General features: G+C 44.5%; 1 protein-coding gene across 1 annotated transcript in view; it reads right to left on the bottom strand.

Moving 5' to 3' along the window:
- The window catches only part of NEURL1 (neuralized E3 ubiquitin protein ligase 1), a 395,339-nt gene extending 371,535 nt beyond the window's left edge, over nucleotides 1-23,804 (bottom strand). The window contains exon 1 of the mRNA XM_075348617.1: nucleotides 23,430-23,804. Within this exon, the coding sequence (XP_075204732.1) occupies nucleotides 23,430-23,517 (88 nt within the window). The 5' untranslated portion in view covers nucleotides 23,518-23,804. The remainder of the gene's footprint in view (nucleotides 1-23,429) is intronic.
- Between the last annotated feature and the right edge of the window lie 206 nt (nucleotides 23,805-24,010).

The following is a 24,010-nucleotide window of genomic DNA, read 5'->3' as shown; positions in this document are numbered from 1 at the left end:
GGGTTCAGTCACTGTCACTAAAGTTTAGGCAGGATACTATTTTGAACTTGGTCACGCCCCACCAGCAATTCTACTCTGCTGAGCGCTGTCCATTATGGTCACATGGTCGTGAAATCACCACAGGTCCTTCACCACCACTTATCCTCTGCTGATCACCACAAGTCCTTCACCACCACTTCTCTTTTGAGCTCTGCCTATTACAATCACATAATCGTGACACCACAAGTCCTCCACCACCACTTGTCCTGTGCTGATCACCACAGATCCTCCACCACCACTTCTCCTGTGCTGATCACCACAGATCCTCCACCACCACTTCTGTGCTGATCACCACAGATCCTCCACCACCACTTCTCCTGTGCTGATCACCACAGATCCTCCACCACCACTTCTCCTGTGCTGATCACCACAGATCCTCCACCACCACTTCTGTGCTGATCACCACAGATCCTTCAACACCACTTCTCTGCTGAGCTCCACCCATTACAGTCACATGATCGTGACATTACCATAGGTCCTTCATGTTTAATCTGCTTATCTCTGAAGCTCAGCATTGGAGAAGTGGTTGTGCAGGACCTGTGGTGATGTCATGATCATGTGACCGTAATTGGCAGTAGTGATGTGCAGTCCGGCTCTTTTTGGTGATCCGGTTCCCATGGCTCCGCTCACCAAAAAGAGCCGGATCTTTCAGATCATTCTCGGCTCCTTATTAAATATGTCTTCACCCCAGGTGAACACATATTTAAGATTATAGTAACGCCGCCAAAACCCCGCCCACCAGCGGCTAAACCCTGCCCACTTACAAGTGACCAATTAGATTGTTGAGAAGGCGGAGTTTAGCTGCGGGTGGGCGGGGTTTCAGCAGGGAAAAGAGCCGTTTAGAGATTTTAGTGACTCACACTAGTGATCCGGCTCCTGTCGGTCACAGCAGGGAGCCGGATCTTTGTGTCGGATGGTTCGCGACACATCACTAATTGGCAGAGCTCAGCAAAAAAGTGGTGGTGAAGGAGCTGTGGTGTAATCAATTACAATGCGGTGATTGTGACTAAGTTCTAACTTGATTGACAGTGACTGAATGCAGCAAAAGCACCGCCCCTATGAAGGAAACCTAAGGTATGCACTGCATTCACCTAAGCTTATCAATTTTTTTTAAGTTAATTAAATGAACCATTCCCTAAAAAACAGCAAAAAAACAAAGGACAAAGGAGTAAGGACTAAAACAATATAGTAGTTCAAACTTTCAAACCACCTAATACAAAAAAAGTATCTCAGTTTTTTAGATGTTTTTCAGCAGATCCAATCTGAAAAATGGCTGAAAAAGTGTTCAGGCAAAGCTTGAAAGACTCCCCCTATTCTATTCTGTTGCAAAAAAAAAAAAAGACATTGCTATTCACATGTTCAGGCTTTTGAGTATTTTTTAAGAGCTCCAGGATTCCAAAAACAAGTGATAAAAGAGGCGACATAACCATTCATCAGGCGTTTTCAGCTATGAAGCCACTCAATATTTTACAATAGAATCAATGGGGAGGCTAAAAAATGACAGGAAAATTTGTGGGCAATTTGTGAGCAATTTGTAAGTATCATTGTCACAAAAATGCTAGTGCTTCATGCATTGTTTAAGAAGTGTCAAAAAACATGAGAAAATCACCCCTAGCCCTCCAAAAAAATGCTTTAAAACACACACAAAAAGCCTTAAAAGAAACAACAAATTGCCAAAGAAAAGTGTTAAAAAAACTTCAACAAAAAGCTAACAAAAACACTTCAGGACAAAAAAAAACAACTTGTTTCTTAAAGCGGTTTCCCCTTGAAAATCCATTCTTTTTGACCACCGGAAAAGTATAATTATACCCTTAGGGTCAGTGCATTATAGACAGCAGCATACCCAGAGAGAAGCACTTTATGAAAACACCAGCGTTTTTTGTTACCCGTCTCCTTTGGAGTCTATGCTGTGCATATACATATCTATGATTTTTTTGTTCCATTTTTTGGCGCTTTTTAGGCGTGTCCAGTCTGAATCCGCCTGATAAAGACATCATGTGCTCATGCCTTTAAAAGAAGCATATGCCCTTAGAAGAAGTCGATTTTTTTACAGCGCGTGCATGCCAGATAAAGACGCAGTGTGCATACACCCTAAAGGCCCCGTCACACGCGATGATATATCGTGCGATCGCACCCGCCCCCGTCGTTTGTGCGTCACGGGCAATTCGTTGCCCGTGGCGCACAATGTCGTTAACCCCCATCACAAGTACTTACCTCCCTAACGACGTCGCTGTGGGCGGCGAACATCCTCTTCCTGAAGGGGTTTGGATGTTCAGCGTCACAGCGACGTCACACAGCGGCCGCCCAATAGAAGCGGAGGAGCGGAGATGAGCGGGACGTAACATCCTGCCCACCTCCTTCCTTCCGCATTGCCGGCGGGTCGCAGGTAAGCTGTGTTCGCCGTTCCCGGGTTGTCACACATAGCGATGTGTGCTAACTCCGGAACGACGAACAACCGGCGTGCAGAAGGAGGAACGACATTATGAAAATGAACGACGTGTCAACGAGCAACGATAAGGTGAGTATTTTTGCTCGTTAACAGTCGTTCGGTGGTGTCACACGCTGCGACATCTCTAACAATGCCGGATGTGCGTCACAAATTCCATGACCCCAACGACATATCATTAGATATATCGTAGCGTGTGACGGGGCCTTAAGGGTATGTGCCCACGATCAGGACTCACTGCATCCTGGACGTGGTGGTCCTGACCTGCGGGGCCGAGAGTCTCCTCCGCAGGAGAACGCAGGAGACCGCAGCTGCTCGTACCCATGATCAGGGTTCAATTTGCTGCAGTCTCTATCTTGGGTTCTCCCTATGGAGGACGCATGCGAATCCGCAGCAAACAATTGAGATGCTACGGTCTGGAAAGCCGCTTCGCAGATCAGTGTTTGCTGCGGAAAAAACAAGCACAGTGGGCACAGGATTTCTAGAAATCCCCTCCACTGTGCTTGTACTGTACAACGCAGCGTTTTGGACGCATCGAAGACACACTACATCCAAAACGCTGCAAACACTGATCGTGGGCACGCAGCCTTAGGCCTCCGACACACTCACATGAAAATCACGCACGTGCCGCGAGACACGTATTTACCCTGCATGTTGCGTGTAGGTAATGTAGGCACGGCTATAAGATTTTAGTAGATTGACTTCCCTGCTACTCGCAGAATGGAGATGTTATTTATTATATGACACATTGTATCAATAAAACTGCGGTGGTAGCTGTGGAGGTCACAATTTGTGGTGATTGAAACTTACCTTTAACCATCTTGTAATCCACAAGGTTTGGCCGTTCAAAGGTGCAATCGCTGTTATCAGCCAACTAGCTATTTTTATATAGGAAAATATATGCTATCTAAACACTGTTTATACAGTGCGACAAATGCAAATTTAAGCATAACTAAATGACTCTAATTGATTATTTTGAACCACTGTCAGTTTGTTGCAAGGCTACAAGAAAAAAACTTTTTTCTGGCTATTTGCAGAATGGTGATGTTATTTATTGCATGATACTCTGTATTGATAAAACTGCGGCTGTAACTGTGGAGGTCACAATTTATGTTGATTGAAAATGTCTATTTCAACCATTTAGTAATCTATATAACGTGGCCATTCAAGCTGCAATCCTGTTTTTTTCAGCCAAGAAAGCATATAATAATAATTAATTAATAATTTTATTCATTTATATAGCGCTATTAATTCCAAGGCGCTTTACATACATTGGCAACTGCTATTTAAACATTGTTCATACAGTGCAACAAATGCACATCCATGTTTTAACCTATGGCTGTTAACAGATTATCTATTTATAACCCAGCATAGCATACATGATATGTACATTCATGACTAATATCTCTATATTTTGTATTTGAAGGAGTTTTATGAAATTATAATATTTATCATCTGAAATTCATCCAATAATTCTAATCAAGCGCTATCATCCCACACATCCTTGTGTGTCAACATCATGTAACACTGCATGTTTTAACGTGTTCTGTATATGTCCTGTAAATTTTCACCTTTTTTTGCACTTAATCATAATAATAATAAAAAAATGTATCATAAAAATGTGAAATTACTCCTAGTCTCTTGTTTAAATATGTTGCGTGTAGGTAAGTACGTGTCTCTGGTACGTGCGGACCATGTGTGTTCTCCGTGTGCTATCCGCGATAACATACGGAGAACCGGTAATTTGCATACTCACGTGGTCCTTGCTGCTGTCCGTGGTGCTGATCTTCGGTCTCCAGCCCTGCCGACTCCCTGCTAATGCTAGCCGCAGTGAAGTGAATATTAAATAAGTATAATGAGAGGCGGTCGGCAGCAAGTGACAGCAGCAGCAGAGACAGGAGGGGTGGAGAAGGTGAGTAACGATTTTTTTTTTTACTCTGACATGCGTGTTTTCTCTGGCGCGTGTCACACGGGACCACATCCACACTACACCCGTGTGGTACGGGTGCGCGCCGTGTGACACCCGTGCTGCCGGAGAAAAACGGACATGTCAGCGTTTTTAACACAGAGAGACACGTAAGTACGGAACGGACACACGTTCCGTTCCAAAATACTTACGTGTCTCCTAACCATAGGGATTTCCTAGGTCCCCGTGTGCACGTGTCTCCGGTCCGTGTAAAAAATGGCACACAAGGACAGGCGGCACGTAAGTGTGTCGGAGGCCTTAGACTGAGAGTGTAATGAAGGTGACGTCAGTGAGATACTCAAAAAACCACATCATTGCCAACCTTTATATTCCACATATTCCTAGTATTAAGAAGAAGTAAGTGGAAGGCTGAAAACTGGGTCCATGTATAATACTGCACTACATACATGTCTGTTTTTACCCTCAGTGTTGCATTTGTTTCTTCATATCCAAGAAAACAATAATCCAATCTTTTACTGATTAGACAGTAAAAATCGGACAGTACAGATGACATGTGGATGGCATCCAACCGCTAAAAGTGTATTTTTATATATATATATATATATATATATATATATATATATATAATTTTTTTCGGCACAGACCCATTCATTAGAAAATGCTAGTTTGGTAGAAAAGTGCAAAAAAAAAAGACATGTCTCTATTTCTACCCCCCCCACCCAAAAAAAGAAAAGAAAAGACATATGAGCAACCAAAACATGTGACGTTAGTCTGGGGTCTTAGTGTGCTAGGGACTGAATTAGTTTAATAACTGGTCTAGTCTATTAATTTTTTTTAAGGGTTTGGTATTAAAAACCTTTATTTTCATATAGCGCTACCATATTCCGCAGCGCTTTACATGCATCAGGATCACTGTCCCCATTGGGGGCTCACAATCTAAAGTCCCTCTCTATATGTCTTTGAAGTGTGGGAGGAAACCGGAGAACCCAGAGGAAACCCACGCAAACAAAGGGAGAACATACAAACGCCTTGCAGATGGTGCCCTTGGTGGGATTTGAACCCAGGACCCCAGCACTGCAAGACTGCAGTGCTAACCACTGAGTCACCGTGCCGCCCTAGGTTTAAATTAAACTAAGGTCTAGTTTACTGTCTGAATTAATTTGAGGGGTCTAGTTTAAATTTAGGGATCTAGGGTTTAGAATAATGTAGGGGTCTGATCAGGAGTTTGGATTAATGTAGGGGTCTGATCTGAAGTTTGATTTATTTAAGGGTCCGATCTGGAGTTTACAATAATGTAGGGGTATAATCTGGAGTTTGTCTTTATGTAGGGGTATCACCTGGAGTTTGGATTAATATAGGGGTCTGATCTGCAGTTTGATTTATGTAACGGCCCGATCTGGAGTTTGGATTAATATATGGGTCTGATCGGGAGTTTGGATTAAAGTAGGGGTCTGATCTGGAATTTAGAATAATGTAAGGGTATGATCTGCAGTTTGCTTTATGTGGGGGTCTGATCTGGAGTTTAGATTAATATAGGGGTCTGATCTGGAGTTTAGATTAATGTAGGTGGTCTATTATGTAAAATTTTGAAGCATGCACTACTTTGATCATTCGACTAAATGGGCATGCAAAAGTAGGTTACTGTTCATACTGATGTATTTTTCAGGACTCAATTACCAAATAGGAAACTATTTGACTTTTATTATTTATTATATTCTTCATATAACAACCGAATGCTATATGGCTGTAGAAAAATGGAGATACGGATTACAGAAGGATGACAATCCGGATGATAAATCATTTGTTTTTTTAAGGATGAAAAATGGATGATTTTTGCAAATGCTAATCTGAATCGGGCCTTTTTTGTACACATTTAGGCCCGTTTCACACGTCAGTGAAAAACAGTGACGTTTTTCACTGGCGTGTAAAACACGCACATGTCCCTGCATGTGCCGTGATTCCCGGCACACGTGGGTTGTTAAGTGCAATCCGGGCTCCGTTATCCGTGGCCCGTGATTGCACTTAGAAATCAACTCACCTGCGCCCGCTCCCGCTGTCCATGGTGCTGATCGCTCCCGTGACGCAGCATCCGGCCGGCGGTGACCCCTGCAGGAGCTGCTTCCGGGTCGGCTGTGTCGCGCATAATGAATATGCGTGACAGTAATGAGCCGGCTCAGAAGCAGCAGGGAGAACGGGCTGCAGAGGACATCGCTGGACGCCGGGTGAGTTAAAATGTTTATTATTTTAAAAGCACGTTTTTTTCTGGCACGTGTTTCACGGACCACACCACTGCGTGGTCCGCGGGACATCAGTGATGCCAGGAAAAAAATGGACATGTCTCCGTGCTACAATCACGCACACGCGGGTACGCCGCACGGAGACACGTGCAGTAACAAATCACTGACGTGTGAGCAGACCCATTCATTATAATGGGTCTGCGTATGTCAGTGATTCTGGTACGTTTAAAAAAAGCACAAACGTACCAGAATCACTGACGTGTGAAAGGGGCCTTAGGCTGTGTGCAGTTTATTGCATAGAATGGGATAAACAGTAATTTACAGCCTTTACTCATTAAAAAAAATTGGGGACTAAAATGTTTTAATTGGCAAATCAAGAGCAAAAAAAGGGAATTATTGTAGTTTATTTCATTTTTAATATATGGACTTTTAGTCATTTCTTTATGCAGCAATGTTGTTTATGTTTCTCAATGTAATGATATCATTGTGGGATTTTCGCAGTCAGTATCTGGAGTTAGTGTGAGGTTTCTTCATTGCAGACAGCGGGACCGTTCTGTAAGCTGATGGAGAACTGACGTCACACCCAGATAATAAGGAAGGAACTGAACTAAGCTGCAAATGGCATTTGGAAGTAATTGCTGTTTCTAAGCCTGCCATCTGCCTCACTATCTGTCTTAAAAAATGTTAGATAGATAGGTAGATAGACTGATAGATAGATAACACAAGTGAGTACATCCCTCACATTTTTGTAAATATTTTATATCTTTTCATGGGACAGCTTGCCCTCTAAATAACTCAACAGACAGCCATTAGTGTCAAAACCAATGGCAACAAAAGTGAGTACACCCCTAAGGGAAAATGGCCAAATTGTGTCCAATTAGCCATTTTCCCTCCCCGCGGTGTCAAGTGATTCATTAGTGTTCCAAAATCTCAGGTGTGAATGGGGAGCAGCTGTGTTACATTCGGTGTTATCCCTCTCACACTCTCTCATACTGGTCACTGGAAGTGTAACGCCCCTGTAAACGGGTCGTTACAGGGTATTAAATGTTACCCCATTTTTCCCAGGCAGGAGGAAGAAGGGTCCCCACAACACACACTGACATCACACTGGCAGGAAGGAGTTAACAGCATTTGCAGCATGAAGTTTGTTCTGAGTCCATGACTCATCCTGTCTCATTAATGAGCAGGTGGCTGGACACAGGCAGGTCCCCATGACAACCAAGGGGAGGGGGGCCTGAAGGAGTGAGTTTAGTGCAGAGCACACAGACGTTTAGGCAGAACATCAGGGGCTGCAAGGGAGAGCAGACGTCCAGAGAACCGCTCCTGTTGAGGAGATGCCACGAGACCAGGGCTGATAACACCTAGAGGAGGGGAATGGAGCTGAGGACTGGGGTTCCCTGAAGCAAGTTGTACCCGGTGGCGGTTGTGTTAGGTCCGCTACCGGGGAGGAGAGAGACAGAGAGGCGGCGAGTTCCCAAGATGCTCTATGCCACGGGGACGGCACTAACGCACCGAAAGGGAGAGACCCCCAGAACACCTCACCGGACACCCCTTCCTCCTACCTGCCCGGGACCGACCAAAGGCTACAGGCGGCGAGGACCAGCACCCGGGTGCATTGTGAAACGGACTTTAAATAAAGAACAACTGGAACCGCACACCGTGACTGCTGTGAGTAATGCCGCCGCCTTGTGCCCCCGGTGTCCCTGAGGACTGTTGCCCTGGGTCTCATTAACCTCCCGGGGCTCCCCCGCTCCACCCGTGGGGAGCGATTCCATCCGGCTGCCCGTAACACCTGCCCCGGAGAGAGACCGCGCAGCGGCGGCTTAACACCTGGCCGCAAACCACGGGTGGCGCTGCAAGCACCTCCGTCCCCGTCCCGTACCGTTTCCTGGGGAAGAGCGATGGCAAGCGCTCCCCAGGGACCCCGTTACCCTCCTTCCATCCCCCTTGTAATACCGGACTGACGGTCGGACTTTCCTCTTTATTGAAACCCCCCGGGGGTCACGGAAGCCGGGTCGGGCCACTCACAGCCTGATCCCGAATGCCACCGGCCCGGTGACCGTGCGAGCCCTGCAAGCCCCGGCGTGGGCGTTTCAGAAGTACAGTATGGCGCCTCATGGCAAAGAATTCTCTGAGTATCTGAAAAAAAGAATTGTTGCTCTGCTAGGCTATAAGAAGATTGCCAGCACCCTGAAACTGCTGAGCTGCAGCACGGTGGCCAAGACCATATAGCAGTTTAACAAGACAGGTTTCACTCAGAACAGGCCTCGCCCTGGTCGACCAAAGAAGTTTAATACACGTGCTCAGCATCATATCCAAACTTTGTCTTTTCAATATAGATGTTTGAGCACTGCCAGCATTGCTGCAGAGGTTAAAGGGGTGGGAGTCAGTCTGTCAGTGCTGAGATCATACACCGCACACTGCACATCAAATTTGTCTACATGACTGTTGTCCCAGAAGGAAGCCTCTTCAAAAGATGATGCACAAAAAAGCCCACAGTTTGCTGAAGGCAAGCAGACTAAGGGCATAGATTACTGGAACCATGTGGTCTTATAAAACCAAGATAAACTTATTTGGTTTAATTGGTGTCAAGCGTATGTGGTGGCATCCAGATGAGGAGGACAAATACAAGTGTGTCCTGCTTACAGTCAAGCATGGTAGTGGGAGTGTCATGGTTTGGGGCTACATGAGTGCTGCCACCTGTCAGGAGCTACAGTTCATTGGGAGAACCATGAATGTCAACATGTAGTGTGACATACTGAAGCAGAGCATGATAGCCTCCCTTCGGAAACTTGACTGCAAGGCAGTATTCCAACATAACCACCCCAAACACACCTCCAAGACAACTACTATTTTGCTAAAGAAAATGAGAAAAGTTGCTGGGACTGGCCAAGCATGTCTCCAGACCTAAGCCCTTTTGAGCATCTGTGGATGAACTGTGTCTGTTAATGCAAAATGGAAATGTAATGTTCTGGAAGATATGTGCTCGCCATCTGGAGTGTAAAGTTGTGAATAACAATGAACCATCTAGCAAAGAATTGTGGGTTAAAGTAAACAGTTGGTCTCCTTGTGCGTGTGAGTCGTCATCTGGCTATGGCCAGCCGACACCAGTATGCGGCCTGCAGGGGTTCCCAGATCACATGGCTGAAGTCCATACAGCTAACCAGGGGCATAGTGTGTCGGGGTGTCTGGACCTTAACTACCACCTTGCAGCACTCTACAAAATGTATATGTGCATATTTACACATACATACACAACACGGTTGCCTGTGTGGGGTGTTAATTAAATTTGTGGTATGGTCTATTTAAAAAAAAAAAAAAAATGAAGCTATCCACTATTCAGGGAATAGGAGAGAACCTGATGATCACTAGGGTCTGACCATTAAGACCCACACTGATCCAAAAAGCAAATCTCTGCAGCCTTGTCCTGAATGGAGCAGTGGTGCACATGCTTGGCCTCTGCTCCACTTATTATACATGTGTAGCAACCAGGGGGCAGGGGTCATTAGGCACACAGTATCTCGCACGTGAATTACTCGTCACCGGGCAGGTGTGATGATCTGGGATGTCTCGGTGGTCTGCCCAGCTTCGTGTCCCGAGGTGTACACCAATAAGGAGGGAAGATGATGGGGGTAGTAGTAGGATGAATGTCGTGACACCACCTGTGGTAGGCGGCCATGGATTAGCCGCTGCTGCTGTCGCTGTCCTCCGGGGCGGATGGTGGTAGCAGCCAGAGATGGTATCGCTCCCCACAGGTGGAGAGAGCCCCGGGGAGGATGATGAAGAGAGTAGTGATGGCGTTTGTCGCCGAGGCATGGGGCAGCGGCGCCAGTAATAAAGAGTCCAAACCAGTTGCTACGGTTCTAGATGGTTTACTCAGTCTTTAGTGCCGCCCGCCCGGGTCATACCCTGCTGTGCTGGGCTCTGTCGAACACGAATCCTTTCAGAAGTCAGCTCGGTGTGGTGCTCGGTGAGTCCCTTCCTCCTGAGTGTTGGATCCCCGTGGCTTAAATTACTTGGGGACCCCAGTTTGTCTCGAGTAGTACTCTTGTCCCTATTAACAGGTACCGCAGCTCCACACTGGGATCTGGTGCTATCCAAGGCCCCGGATCCTATCTTGGTACTGTGCTTTCGCGCTCTTTGTGGCCAGGGAAGCTTAAAACCTCCCTGTCCTTGCAGATTCTGGAAAACCAACGTGAAGTGTTATGCTCCCTAGGGTCGTGCACCTTGCGTGGTGCCGGTTCCGTGGAAGCAGTGACACTCTTCCTGCGGCAACCGCGTGAACTCCTCTGTCTCACCGGAGCACCAGTGAGACCAGTCTCCTCCTATCCTCTCCTGCTTGAGAACTCTCACTGACTCTTGTTTTGGCTCCTAACTCCCCTTAAGTGGCCGCCACTCCCCGGGTCCCTGTCACTAGTGGGTGGTGCCCCCATGTTTGAAGACAACCTTAAGACCCTACACTAGCCCAGTCCCCATTGGGAAGGGCAACCTGGTTGTGTATTTCAGCGTGTAAGTGATGAAACCGGTACCCACCTCTTCAGGATCCGGGTTAAGCATTACACCTTAAATTAAGTGCAATACTCTGTGGAGACTGAAGCCTCAGGGGCGCCACACATGGGAATGCTGGAAATAGCTGAGCTCTGTCTACGCAATTACTGACTGCAGTGTGTGGAGTGGAGGCTACGTATGCCACCTACACCCTGTGTTCCGGACTCCCAGTGGTCAGAGCCCAAGCAGTAAGATTGAGGGCGGACACATCATTGGTGCAAACTGTGCAGCCGCACGAGGGTCGAAGAGGTTGGGGGATCCATTTGTACTTCCATAACAGGTGGAATAGTTCATTTTGATGACTTATTGGACTGAAAAGGGCCCACATACTGGTCTTGAACAAAGGCCATTTTCTGTCTGTGTCCGTCAGTGTGTCAGATTGTTATTATCTGTCCTATAGTTAGTGAATAACTTCATTTTTTACAAATAATATCCTATTAACTATTATTCTGAAGAGGGTAAGTGATTATAATTCCCGGGGGTAGGGTGGGGGGTTTTGAATATTTCGGGGGGGGGGGGGGCTGTAGGTTACTGTTATGGGGTTGATGAATTATTATGTAACAGGGGGTATGTGACTATAATCCAATGGAAGTGGTGGCTGATTAATGCAGGGAGGGGGCATGTTATAATCTGGGTGAGGCGGATTATTATACTACGAGTTATCACTGCAAATTTGTGTGGATATATAATCGGGGGTGGGAAGGATATTTCAGCAAGGGTCTATGTAATAGTCTTGGGGGGGGCATCAAACCACAGCATTTTCATATGTAAAATTAGAAATCAAGTTTAAATTGCTTATTGTTAGTGGCTACAAAATTTTGTTGAAGTGATGCAGCTATAAATAAGTAAATCATTTGTGATTAATTTCTAACTGAATGTTACATGACAGCCAAGCCTAAAGATGGTCCGCGCCGCTCATTGACCAGTGCTTTGGGCTTGACCCCCCCAGGCCAAAATTTGCCAGCCACCCCCTGTAAGCAGGTATCTGGTATTAACATTTTGACAGCCTGTACAAATAATATTCCTATCTGGCTCCGCTGTTATGTGGGAATGGATGTTCAGAAAAGACGATTAGACTGAGCTGGGAAGAACATGATAAAATGAACTGGTGAGATCATCCTGCAGCTCCTATGACTCACGCTCCGGGTTTCTAGAGTATAACTAACGAGTGACTACTAATAAATGACGGCTTGGCTACATGTGTCAGGATATAAAAGGCCAGGAACAAGAGGGACAGCGTGGGATGATCACTGGAGCACCATTGACGCTGGAAAGGGTTGAGATCCTTCTCCCCATTATCAGTGTCAATGAATAGGAATGCCGAGGATTGCAGCACTGAGTCACAAAATAAAGAAAAAAATCAATACTGAGTAACGGTGACAATAAAGGAAAGTGGTAGAAAGCTTCATTGAGTAATATATAAATCATATGCCCCTGTTCACTTTCTCCAGGGCAATATCAAAATTCACTAGTTAACATTAAACAATCCATAAAACATATCCATGCATAGAGAAACAAAATATATTTGCGGTTAGTCCACATAGAAAATCTGCAGTGAAATCCATACAAAAACTCTGACACCTCCTGACATCCATGGTTCTTGTTTTAATTAGGCAGGTGTCACTCACGGACTTTCCTTGGTTGCAGGTTTTTGTGACTGGTTCTGAGTCTGATTCTCACTTTGTTTTGTGGGACTCAGCTTATTAAATTGATTAATTTTCCTTTGGGGAGGGGAGGGTTAATGCCAGGTTTCCTTCCTACATCTCCTGACTCCTGGTCAGGTGTTTCCAGTTTGGACCACACCCAGGTCCTATATACAGTATACCCTCAACTTCCACCTGGTTAGTTCCTATCATTTGGAAGCTGAGCCAGGAGATGGAAGGAGCTGTTGTTGCAGTCTCTCAGTTGTGCTTTGGCTGCAGCATTGTTTTTTTGCTGCAGCATCTTCAGGTGTGTTTGTTTAGGTTTGGAAGTTTTCCAGTAGATTGTTTATTCCCCCCTTTTCATGTTGTTTCCCCTTGTACACTTTTAGAGGCTCCTTTGTGTGTGGTTGCCATGTGTACGTGTTATTGTAGTGTTACCCCTGTTTGCCTATTTTTGTTGGTGGGGTGCAGTCTCCTGTTTAAGATCAGAGACAAGGACAGGAGATAGGTCCTAGGTTGGAGGCCCATACTATTAATGGTACCTCCGGGTGTTAGGGTGAGCGCAAGGTCCCCAGCCTTAGGGCCAGTATAGGATTCTCTGGGTTCACCTTAGACACCTGTGATAGCAGAATGATGTGACGTCATTGCACATGTGATGTCATGCCAGGCCAACTAATCAAGATGCCGGGATTTATGAGGTGATTTTCAGGGTTCCCATCCCATGGCTAGAGATTACTGACCTGGCTGCTGGACTAGTCCAGGGAATTTATTCGTACTAGCTCTGGTTGGGGCATCAGTTGCTACCTCCAGGCCTGAAGTTCATCATCCTCAATCTAGGTTTATTTCACCTAAGATAATTACATCACCATCACTGATTTCTTGAGCAACATGTTTCTCTAGGTTCCTGACAGAGCTGAGGTATGCTTCGGAGTATCCTATCATTAATGAGCTTGTATCCTGATCTCGTTCGCTTCTCGAACCTGCCCTGTTCTTCTCTCCGACTGCTGATTGGAATGAATTCCACCAGCCCTGATGTTAGGACTAGATATTCAAATCCACCATCAGTCGTTAATGGCCATTACAGAACTCAGTGGTCCAGACCTAGGGATTGTCTACAGTAAAGCCCAGAACCATGTACAATAATGTATTAAAGAATTGTTTGAGCAATATAATTGCCTTAGAGCTTGTGCAGACAACCATCATCTGAGAGAATTATGCAAATAATATTCTGATCATTCTGAATTGGATCAGAGTGTCAGCATAGTGTGATCCGACACTCTCAGATGGTATGAGGATATGGAGACAAAAAATTCTCCATCTTCTTGTAGGAGGTGGTCGGATCACCCCACTGGCGGACACAGACAGAAAAGGACCTCTATGCAAGAACAATATATGTGTCATTTATAGCCCAAGAACTCATAAACATACACAATACCTACTGCTTTGGAAGTTAAAATGGGCCCCCATACCCCTGGGGCCCCTGGGCGGCCACACAGGCTGCATTAATGAAATGTCCATCCCTGTATCACCCTACTCCTACCATGTTTAAGTGCTGCTGCTGGAGAGTACGGCTGGTGATGAAGTCGGCGCCCTCTCATGACCGACAGTTTTAAGTGTTTTATTACATATTGTATTTTACTGTATTTAATTGTATTATATGTGTTTATAGCATAATCTGCTTAATGTGTATGTAAAGTGTAATTTGTTAGGTAACATAGATGTATGATAGAATATATTAAAGTTATGTAAATAGCTATAGAAGGACTAGATGGAGTTTGTGAAAAGATGTAACAGTGCAGTTGGGTTCCATAGCTTACAGAGGGAGCTTAGAACACAGAAGGGAGGAGTGTGAGAGTGCAGAGGGTTGGTTAGCCAGACAAGCCAAAAAGTGAGTCAGTTCTGCCAAGTGTTGCTGCAGCAAGGACGAGCTCTGTAACAGAGTCCGTCACATAACCTAGAGGTACACTCCATGTGGTCCGGAGCCTAAGACTCACCTCATGACGGGCTTAAGAGAGTCCTGGGACCAGTCTGTCGTCGGGGGCAAGTGTACCACAAGCAGGCGCATATACGGGTCAAGAGATTAGAAAGCCATCCGAGGGAATGGGAATCAGGAGAAACAGGAGTCTTGACTCGGCTACTGGAAGGCTAAGTCTAGGTTCAGTCTAGGCTGCACGTCGGAGCTCAGGTGAGAGCTCCGGAGTGCAATGCAGATACCCGAATCCAGGCCTGGCATTACTGGAGATTCCTCCGGTAGCCAGTCCGACGCTGTGCCCACGGGATAACATACCCGCGGAATTTGCCGCAGGTTTTTCTGCAGGTTTCCCTCAGCTGCACCCCTGCATCCGCAGCTACCCATTGCTGTGGGATTCGAGCATTTTTGTTGCGGTAAACCTGCAGAACAAGTGCGGAAATACCTGTGGAAGTCCCGCTCTCTATCTCCATAGCGGAGAGACGGGATATTTCCGCATGAATAATTGACATGCAGTTACGTGCGGCTGCGGGACATCCGCAGCATATTCCGCAGCCGCACGTACCGCAGCATTGATACAGCACTCCCCAAATTCCTTAGGATAACATGGGGAGTGTCTGTACTTGCGTAAACCTGCGGATATATCTTGAAAATCCAGAGAATTCCACTGGTTTTCAGCAGCAAATTCCGCGGGTATGTTGTCCCGTGGGCACATAGCCTTAGAGTAGTGGCATAAGTTATCTACAGTTCAGACTGGCTCTATTTTCTAGAGGGGATATTATGTAGGGGATCCCCCTCCTTGACATCCATATCACCAAGTAAGACGTATGGACATTGGCTACTGTCCACACACAACAATTTTAACAGATTTCCAATATGAGTATTAAAAGAGTTTATTTTTACCCAAAAACAGCGGTATTTTCTTTTATGGCTGTCCTAGGTTTTGGGGCTCAGACTAATTCAGTGTAAGCCCCCTTTTTTTTTTTTAACAGCAATCCTAAATTAGGATGTTTTTTTTTCAAATAAGAAATATCTTGAGATATCATAATACACATTTTTTGGTTTTCAGATCAATATATTATGGTAAAGAAAATAATAATTGGATATTCAGAGTATTATTGCCCTGTTAAATCTACGGTATGGACTATCTTCCTATTATATTATGTATCAGATCTTTAGGCAGTTACACATTCGGATAAGAAATTAATTATTTGTATCCGGTATTGTGAAGTCCCACCCTGAAGCCACTTTATATAAATGCATAGTCAGGAATTTCATGTCCCATTACTGGTGGCTGGAATAAAACAGAATAGTACTAGGGTAATCCAGTTCTTTGAAGCTATTATACCCTCTAGGTGCCATATTGAGAATATAGATGTTACTTTGAAATAATGGCTTACATAAAGTAAAGCCACCTAAAGGGGTTGTCTGGGACTACTTGATCTTTTTTACTATGTGCTTCAGAGCTAACAGTTGCTAAATAGCTGCCTGTTCTAACCGGCACAGGCTCAGGGCAGTCATGGACTACTCCTACTGGTGATCCTGCTGCTTAACTTCAACAGAGCAACTTTTTCACTTCCTGGCTGTTCAGTTGATGAGGCGTCACTGCCGCCATCATGCTGATTGAGAGCCAATTCACCTCAATTAGACGATAAAAAAGACAGCTGCACTCTGAAATGCTAAAGTATGAAAACTATGAATGTAAGAATATAGACAAGCATTACTGCTAAAGGAAATCTAGGAAAAATTGAGATATTTCACATAAATAATGGCCATTTTCATATCTGCCCAGTAGCCACGTCAAGGCATATCTCGTTTACTGGTACCTACTCTGAACTGAAGCCTCTCTCTGGGTTTAAAAAAACTTCCTGTGTATGGGCAAGAAGGAACCCGCTATAGAGAATAAAATAACCTGTGGCTAATGGGGAGGGTTCACATTGCAGTTTTGGGAGTGCCGTCAGTCTTTTTGTCTAGATTAGGCTACTTTCACACATCCGGCTTGAGCTCTGCGGCTCAATCCGGCTGTGAAGCCTATGCAACCGCATCCTTTGCATAAGTTTTTTACATGCGGCCGGTCCGGTTTTTGCCGCTTGCGGCATGCTACTGAGCATGCGCAGTGGCAAAAACCGCATGCGGCGGCCGGATGCGGTTTTTGCCGCATCGCGCCGCATCCGGCATCCATAGGGATGCATTGGGAAAAGCGCCGCATCGGCCGGATACGGCGTGATGCGTTTTTTTTTTGCCGGAGCAAAAAACGTGCCAGGGAACGTTCCATCCGGCCGCCGCATCGGCTAAATCTGCCGCATGCGGCAAAAGCCGGACCGAACGCAAGCCCATGCGGCACAATGCGGCACTAATTAAAGTCTATGCAGGAAAAACGCAACCGGCAGCAAAAAAAAAACGGTTGCGGTTTTCCTGCAAAGTGCCGGATTGTGCCGCATTGCAAAAGCCGGATGTGTGAAAGCAGCCTAAATGGGGATCATGCCTTCTGACTGTGCACCCCTCCCCCACTAACCAGTCCATGACTCCGGAGTTTGGGTCATGTGCACTATGAAGCTAGGTGTACGCATCCCGGCTTCAAACTAAAGTAGTGCGCATGACCGAAATTCCGAGGTCATGCGCACTGAGCCAAAATTCAGCGTTGGACTTTATGGCGGTGGAGAGGTGAGTGAGACCATCCTCTGACATATTCATTAGCATGTTAGTACACCCACAGGGGCATACTAACATGCTAATGGAGCCGACTAACCAGGGGATCTAACGCCCTTGGGACTAGTCCCACGCTCTTTAGCATACAGTAAAAAATCTTTACAAATACTTTTTCTAAAGATCCCTTTATCTATGCTAGTGTATACAGGGACAGTTAGGCAGGGATGAGCAATATGCAGCCAGAACTGCTCGTGGTTCTGGGTACATATTGGACCTTACAGGTTCCCTTTAAACCTGTTCTCTGGGAAAGCTTTGCCATGCTATAACTTTATAATATATAGTTTGAGAAATTCTCGTTACTGTATGCTGAATTTAGAAAGCGTGGCGGTGATGGGTGGCAGATTACTGAAGAACCAGAGCCGAAAAAAATAACTTTGACATGTTTAGCGGGCTTTAGTACAGCGTATATCACATTTCTTTATGTTAGCATAAAGTATAATGGAGATGCGAGATTATGGGCACGGGATCAGACTACTCCGGGTTTGTTGCCCGTTACCATGGAGACACATAGGCCTTTATAGGAGCTATGGAAAGAAAAGTGTGACTTTTTTATATTTCACTTTATTTTTTATTTTAGATGCAATGGAACAATGTGAAAATTTGGGTTGGACACCAACTTTACTCTTTGAAATCGAGGAAATATGTGATTTCATTGTCTAATGGGTGGTTGCTTACCATACATTGGCAGACAAACCAGAGAGACCAGGGGTCTGGGGGAGCAGTGGAGACTCAGTGCTGGACCCGGGGAGGATATGTAATACTTGGTTTTGTTGTTTTTTTATATAACTAATACAGATTATTATAGCAAGTGCTTTCTAAAAGGGGACAACCCCTTTAACAACCGAACTTCATTTATTTAAACGGAAGCCATTCCCCTTGACATTCATGTTTTCCAATTCTGCCTCTAAACCTAAAGAGAGCTGTCAGATCTTATCAGTCTTGTTTATTTCCCATGTAAATGTAAAACCTCAGGCATTTGCAGGCACCAGAAACTAAGCGGTGGACCATGGCGTAAAGGGAGACAGCAATGATCTAAGCTACTGCAAGCTAAAGTGAATCTGTCACCAGATTTATGCCGCCTGATCGCAGGAATGACAGGGACCCTGGATCCTGTGCTAGGTCACTTAATGGAAGTCTTAGGGTACATGCCCACGATGTGTCCTGGACGCAGCGGGTCTTGACCTGCGGGACCGCAAGTCTCCTCTGCAGGAGAAGGCAGCAGATTGCAGTTGCTCGTGCCCATGATCAGGGTTCTATGTCCTGTGGTCTCTCGCTTGTGTTCTCCCTACATGCTGCTGTTTTCTGCGGAAAAAATAAGCACAGTGGGCACAGGATTTCTAGAAATCCCATCCACTGTGCTTGTACTGTACAGCGCAGTGTTTTGGATGCAGCTGAAGCATGCTGTGTCCAAAACGCTGCAAACAATGATCGTGGGCACGCACCCTTAGGGTATCTCCACATGCTGAAGTTTTGTGTTTTTACCCAAAAAACGTACTTACAGTCGAAAAGCGCAGCTTGTGCCATAAAACGCATCAAAAAACACATGCACGTTTTTTGCACGTTTTTGTGTGTTTTTTGCGTTTTTTTGCAAGTTATTGTTCCACCCGTTTTTTGAGTAAACTCAATGGCAGGAAGGGCTAAAAATGCTGGTCAAAAATGCAGAAAGAATCGACATGCTGCTTCTTTTTTCTGTACCCAAAACTGCAAGGAAAAAAGCAACATAAGCATAGTATTTCTGAATTCTCATAGACTTTGCTGGGGGAAGGAAAGACATGCATCAAAAAAGCTACAAAATCATGGCAAAAAACATAGTGGGCGCACAGTGCCTTAGGCTGTGTGCGCACAGTACCTTTTTAATACATTTTATGCAGATTTGTCACCAATGCCAGCAAAGTCAATGAGCATGTTGCTTATTTTTTCCTTGCAGATTTGGTGCAGAAAATAAACTGCAGCATGTCAATTGTTGGTGCATTTTTTCCTGTGTTTTTTTTTTAGCCCTTCCACCTATTGACTTCATTAAGAAAAAGGCATGGCACAAAAATGCATTCATTTTTTGGTGCATTTCTGCCAGAAGGTGCAGATTTGATGCAGAAAATTTGTTCACCAAATATACAATGTGCGCATATAGCCTTATAGTGGTTCCCATCATGGGTGGACATATCATTGGTGCACAGGGACCCAGGAGGTAGGTGGCCCATTTCTACCTCAAAAGCAGATGGGATTGTCATTTTGTTGAATTATTGGACTGTTTTGCACAGCGGCCCTTATCTGTTTTTGTAACCAGTGGTTCCCATTTAGGCTAGGTTCGCACACTGCGTCTTTTTGACGCTGCGTTTTTGGCCGCTAAAAATGCACAAAAACGCACCTGCGTCGAAAAAACGCATGCGTTTTTGCCGCGATTTGGTGCGTTTTTGGCTGTGTTTTGCTGCGTTTTTCTGCGTTTTTCAAATGCATTGCATGGGCGGAAAACGCAGAAAAACGCAGGAAAGAACTGACATGTCCATTTTTTTTTTTTCAACTCAAAAACGCAGGTAAAAAAAACAGATGTGTGCGGACAGCAAAAATGAAAACTCATAGACTTTGCTGGGGAAGCAAAGTCCTGCAGTTTTGAGGCCAAAAACGCACCCGAAAAACGCGCAAAAATGCAGCGAAAAACGCACTGTGCGCACATAGCCGTACCCCCTTTATTAGATGCAGCACAAGCCAGCGCTCAGTCCCCCTATTTGTGAGCTATGTCTCCCCCTGCCCTCCTGCGGCTGAATGACAGCTTTCTCCCCATACTATGCATCAAGATTTGACAGCTCAATTTAAAAGGCAGAGTCCAGACTGGTACAGGTCCAGATAAATCAGTAATAACTTAATATATGAAACTTAGATTGTCCCATAAAGAGTTAAACTAATCCTGAAATAGAATCATATGATATTGAAAGCATAGGTTTGTCTTAGGAAAAGAAACACAAATATATTAATATTGTGAGATTAGCAATTGTATAATAGTGTCATTATTTGAAGCATTCTCTGCCATCCTGGTATAGGCTATTTGATGTTTTAAGAGCCGGTGGCCTTGTCATATTTGGCAGAAAAAAATCTGTTGTGGATTTTGTTGCAGATCTGCAGCAAACTATCCATCTTTTCCATGCAGATTTTGGTGCAGAGAGTGAAATCCTTGTGTCCCTCCACCGACATTGTCAGCACTGATTGGTCAGTAACACAGCATGTAGCGGCACACCCAATCGTTTACACCCATTTGTCAATTATTTTGAAATTGTTTAAGAGGAATAATAGAGGAATGGCCCAATGTAGAGATCTAAGAAAAGATGCTCTGGAATTGTCTACTAATAAGGAATATACAGTACATACTAATTAATATAGATATTTCAGTAAAGTGGACAGGTCCATATTAAATATTAGACAAGTTTTCTGGATTTCTTAGAAATCGTATATTTCTTCTTTTTCCATCTCTGCACTCAGGATTTATGTGTTCAGATACGTAAATATGAACACAATCCGGATCAATGCTTCCACTATGGAATGAAATACTACAAACATGGAATTAGTATTCCCTACACAGAAGAAAGCCATAAATATTCTCCAAATCACAGTTCTGACATGGGATCCATCTTTTCAAAGGAATGTTCTTCTGGTAGGAAGGCTTCAGCTCCAGCGAAGCTTGACTTAGTGTAAATCCTGTCTTTCAGGATTTTTTATAGTGTGGGTTTATACTTCGGTGTAGGATGAAGTCATTCCCCAGACTGTCATGAATTTATAAACAATTCTTCATACACATTTCATATACCAAATCATTTTTATAAGAGCGTATTTGGAATGAAGCAATTCATCATGCAACGTTCCGCAGAATACTGAGTATGACCGGCTACGGTATTGCTCAAAAGACTGACCCGTAACAATGCCATGTGCGTAGACATTTGGTAATTTTGAACCCTTTTGTTACAATGAAATTATAAGAAACTCCTCAGATTCGTTGTAGAAATTTTTGCAACATTTTTATACAACTCACAAAAATTCCCAAAAGAACCATATTCAAACTTTTAAATGGTTTTGGAAGTGTGAACATGGTCAATGTCTAAGTAAACACTTTCAAGCTTGAAGTCTATAAGAGCGATAGGTCCACATTTTAGGTAATTGAAGGGTATTCCCATCGTCAACATTTCCGGCTTATTCACGGGATACACCATGTGTCTGATAAATGCAGTTCCCACCTCTTCTGCATCCATGGTTATTTTCAATAGAGAAAGCAATGCATGGGTGACCACCAGTGGCCATACAACTGTGGATATGCCCTAAATGTCTGATATGAGAATACCCCAACAACTCTGGAGTGTGATAAATGATTAAAGTGTGTATGAGGAAATAATAGTCATCACAATAAATGCACACCACCGCTCTATGGGACTGATGTACATAATTGAGTGCTGTATTTGTCTGTCTCGGGCAACCCCATGGACTATAAAAAGATGGGCTGATATGTGTGACAACTACTTCATTCTGATGGGGCATTTCTTGGGATCAGTGGTCATAAGTAGTGATGGACGAGTGTGCTCGGCACTGCTCGTTACTCAACATCTGGGTGCTCGGGTACTCGCAGAGCTCAGCCAAGTATTGCAAGTGCTCAGATATGTCGTCCATGAAACAATGACCACAATGCACAGACTTGCTTCATTGCATGATGTGTACAGTCACCCCAAGGAGAGCTAGCCATAGTCTCTGAATGGCTCTTCCGTGGGATAAAACAACATTCTCAGATATAGTATGACCCAAAAAAAAAGAAAAAACCCTCCCTCCCACCGGAATTGCAGTTTATGGTTGGATGTATGTAGGCGGAGACCTGAACAAGCCAATTATTGACTTTCCATAATGCTTGTTACTTGCGTTGGGCTTGTCCACGCGTTTGATCTGCTTGAATCGTGTAGCAAGCATTCGAGCATTTTAGTGCTTGTCCATCATTAGGGATAAGTTGATATGTGGGAATTATGGGTGTAATGACATGCCCATAACAGCCCCAAGGTGGCTAATTTGCTTTACCACTGATTTTCCATTGGGGAGGGCAACTAGACGTGCCATTGCTTCAAGCTCCAGATTCAGCCCGGCAATTAATGCGAAAGTCAATCTGCTTCCAGCAGCAGATAACACACATGGCCGCCTGTTAGGCGATATCAGGAATTTTAATATTCATTGGTAAAATCAAGAGGAATATGGTTTGGATGACCACATGAGCACTTTCATAGCAATGATGTTCCTTGCTGTCATAAAGACGTCTACACTACACCTTATCAGTTATCACACTATTATCACCCAGAACGTTGTCATTCTACAAGTTAGGTCTCGATCACATCACGGTTTATGATTCTAGTTTTGCCATTTGAAAAAAATAAATAAATAAATAAATAAATTTCAATTTCTATTTATTTCTATAAAATTCAAGGCAATGACAAAATATTCAGGCAAATGATTGTATCAGTGGAGCTTCCTTGTCAAGAGATAAAAGTTTGATAAACCTGTGAGTCCATATAACAAATGGAAAGTTTTGCATTACAGTCTAGAAAATATGGAAACGTATGTATATAGGGTTTAGGAGAGGTCCTTCCATATAAAGAAAAAGCCAATGCAATCCGACCTTATGTTTGGACAAAGAAATTAATAATAGTGGAGATAGAAGCGGCTGCTCTGATGGTAACATCTGTAGAGAACACCTGTAGGCTTCCATTTATGTGATCCAACAGTTGGCAGTGAAAGGTTACAGTATCTGGAAGCCGTAAAGATGTAGCAGAGCTGGGTCTGTCACAAGTCACTGTGCTAACAAGAGATGTAACGTAGGATTCCAGCTAAACCCACCAATGAAATCCCCCCAAAAAATTCCGAATATATTATTCTCATCAGTCTTATGACCTACCTTTAAGGTGGTGCTGATGGACCCTGTGGATTCTGGTCTGGCTTCCTCTGGGGAATGTAGGGATGCTGCTGGACAAACTGTTACCCATGGCATCCAAATAAAGCCCAGGAGCTCAGAGAGGAAAGAACGTGCCCAGGAAAGCGCAGATCTGCTGCTGACAATCTGTTTGTAGCTCCTTGTATCATCTAATATCTCCTTTTCTGCCACTGAGGGACTTGAGACCTCACTCCCCCTCCCCTTTGACTGTTATTGCTAGCTGCTGATTCTCCTCTGTGATTTGCTTTAGATCCTTCGTCTTTTTTTTTATTACTTAGATGCCCCTTTTGAAAAGAACAGAGGGGACTTGTCCACCATACCCAGCGTTTTCACCTAGCAGTGCTGCGCTCTACACTTGGCATCTCTGCCGGCTACCTGGCATTGTCTGAGCTCCCTATGAATAAATAACAAGACATCATCTGGCCAATCCATAGCTGAATCCGCCCATCTCTGTGGGCTTCAAACTTTAAGCTCCGAATCCTGAATGTGCTTTATCATGCTAGTTACCAAACCGTCATCCCCATAGTAGTACAAGGAGACACCCT

This window comes from Anomaloglossus baeobatrachus, chromosome 5 (assembly GCF_048569485.1).
Source record: "Anomaloglossus baeobatrachus isolate aAnoBae1 chromosome 5, aAnoBae1.hap1, whole genome shotgun sequence".
Classification (NCBI taxonomy): Eukaryota; Metazoa; Chordata; class Amphibia; order Anura; family Aromobatidae; genus Anomaloglossus; species Anomaloglossus baeobatrachus.
This window is presented reverse-complemented; position numbering and strand designations above follow the sequence as displayed.